The 1432-nt window shown below is 52.4% G+C and overlaps 1 protein-coding gene across 1 annotated transcript in view; it reads left to right on the forward strand.

Annotated features, from left to right (window-relative positions):
- The first annotated feature begins 414 nt into the window (after nucleotides 1-414).
- The window catches only part of mllt3 (MLLT3 super elongation complex subunit), a 48343-nt gene continuing 47325 nt past the window's right edge, over nucleotides 415-1432 (forward strand). The window contains exon 1 of the mRNA XM_048236081.1: nucleotides 415-540. Coding sequence (XP_048092038.1) covers nucleotides 415-540 — 126 coding nt within the window. The remainder of the gene's footprint in view (nucleotides 541-1432) is intronic.

A 1432-nucleotide genomic window follows, 5' to 3' on the forward strand; every position in this document is an offset into this window, starting at 1 on the left:
TTCTGTAAAATCATAAGTGCATAGTGCAGCCAGAGGATCCGTCAGTAAAGTAATCTTCCCCACCTCTCCCCTCATCTAACCTCTCTCCCCTCTCTCTCTCTCTCTCTCTCTCTCTCTCTCTCTCCCTCTCCCCTCTCTCTCCTCTCTCTCTCTCTCTCTCCCTCCTCTCTCTCTTTCTCCCTCCTCCCTCTCTCTCTCTCTCTCTCTTCCCTCACTCTCTCTCTCTCTCTCTCTCTCTCCTCTCTCTCTCTCTCTCTCTCTCCCTGCTCTCCCTCTCCCCCCCCCTCTCTCTCCCTCCTCTCTCTCTCTCCCTCCTCCCTCCTCCCTCTCCTCCCTGCTCTCCCCCTCTCTGCCCCCCCCTCTCTCTCTCTCTCTCCTCCTCCCTCTCCCTCCTCCGTTGTAGGAGGCCTTCCAATGAGTAGAGCCGACTTGTTTCTGCACCTGGAGGGTCATCCGCCCGTCAACCACCTGCGCTGTGAGAAGCTGACCTTTAATAACCCCACCGAGGAGTTCAGGAGGAAGCTGCTCAAGGCTGGAGGGGTGGGCACACACACACACACACACATGCGCACACACACACACACGCAGCACCCACACACATCGCCAAGACACACACATAGCAAGCACCAGACACACAAACACAAACACACACACACACACACACAAACATTTACACAATCAGCACTCAGAGACACACACACACACACACACACACACACACACACAGTCTTGGAAATGCTCTCTACTGATTGTGGCTCCTGCCAGCCTCGTTCAATTAATTGAGAAGAGCCCCATAGTGAACCCTCTCTGTCTCTCTCCCTCTTCTCCCTCTCTCTCTCTCTCTCTCTCTCTCTCTCTCTCTCTCTCTCTCTCTGTCTCTCTCTCCTCTCTTTCTCTCTCTCTCTCCTCCTAGTTTTGGCACAGTACCAGAATGTATGGACAGCATTTCTCTTCAAGTTTTGTGGTTCTCTCTCCCTCTCTCTCTCTCACTTTCCTTGTTATTCTTTCCTTCCCCAAACTACCCCCTCCTCTCTCTCTCCACCTCTCCCCCCCCCCCCCTCTCTCTCTCTCTCCTCCCCTTGTCATTCCCGTTACGGTGGAGGATGTTTTATGGCTTTGAGTGTGACTGCATGACATCATCCCCCTCTCCCCTGATTGGTTTTCAGATGAGGCGTGCCCAGGATCAAAGCCAGTGATTGGCACTGATTAGTGTGTGTGTGTGTGTCTGTGTGTTTGGTGAGGGCTCGTTTTAATCAAAGCCCATTCGTTAGAGAGGATCATATTAATTAAGGTCCGTTTGCAATGTGGGACGCAACGGCCAATTTACCTGATTGGGTTGGCAATAGAGATGGACAGTAATGGGGATGGCAGTCAATCGTGCCCCTATGTGTGTGTGTGAGTGTATGTTGTTGTGTGTGTATGTCCGTGCACG

This window comes from Alosa alosa, chromosome 24 (assembly GCF_017589495.1).
Source record: "Alosa alosa isolate M-15738 ecotype Scorff River chromosome 24, AALO_Geno_1.1, whole genome shotgun sequence".
NCBI classification, from domain to species: Eukaryota; Metazoa; Chordata; class Actinopteri; order Clupeiformes; family Clupeidae; genus Alosa; species Alosa alosa.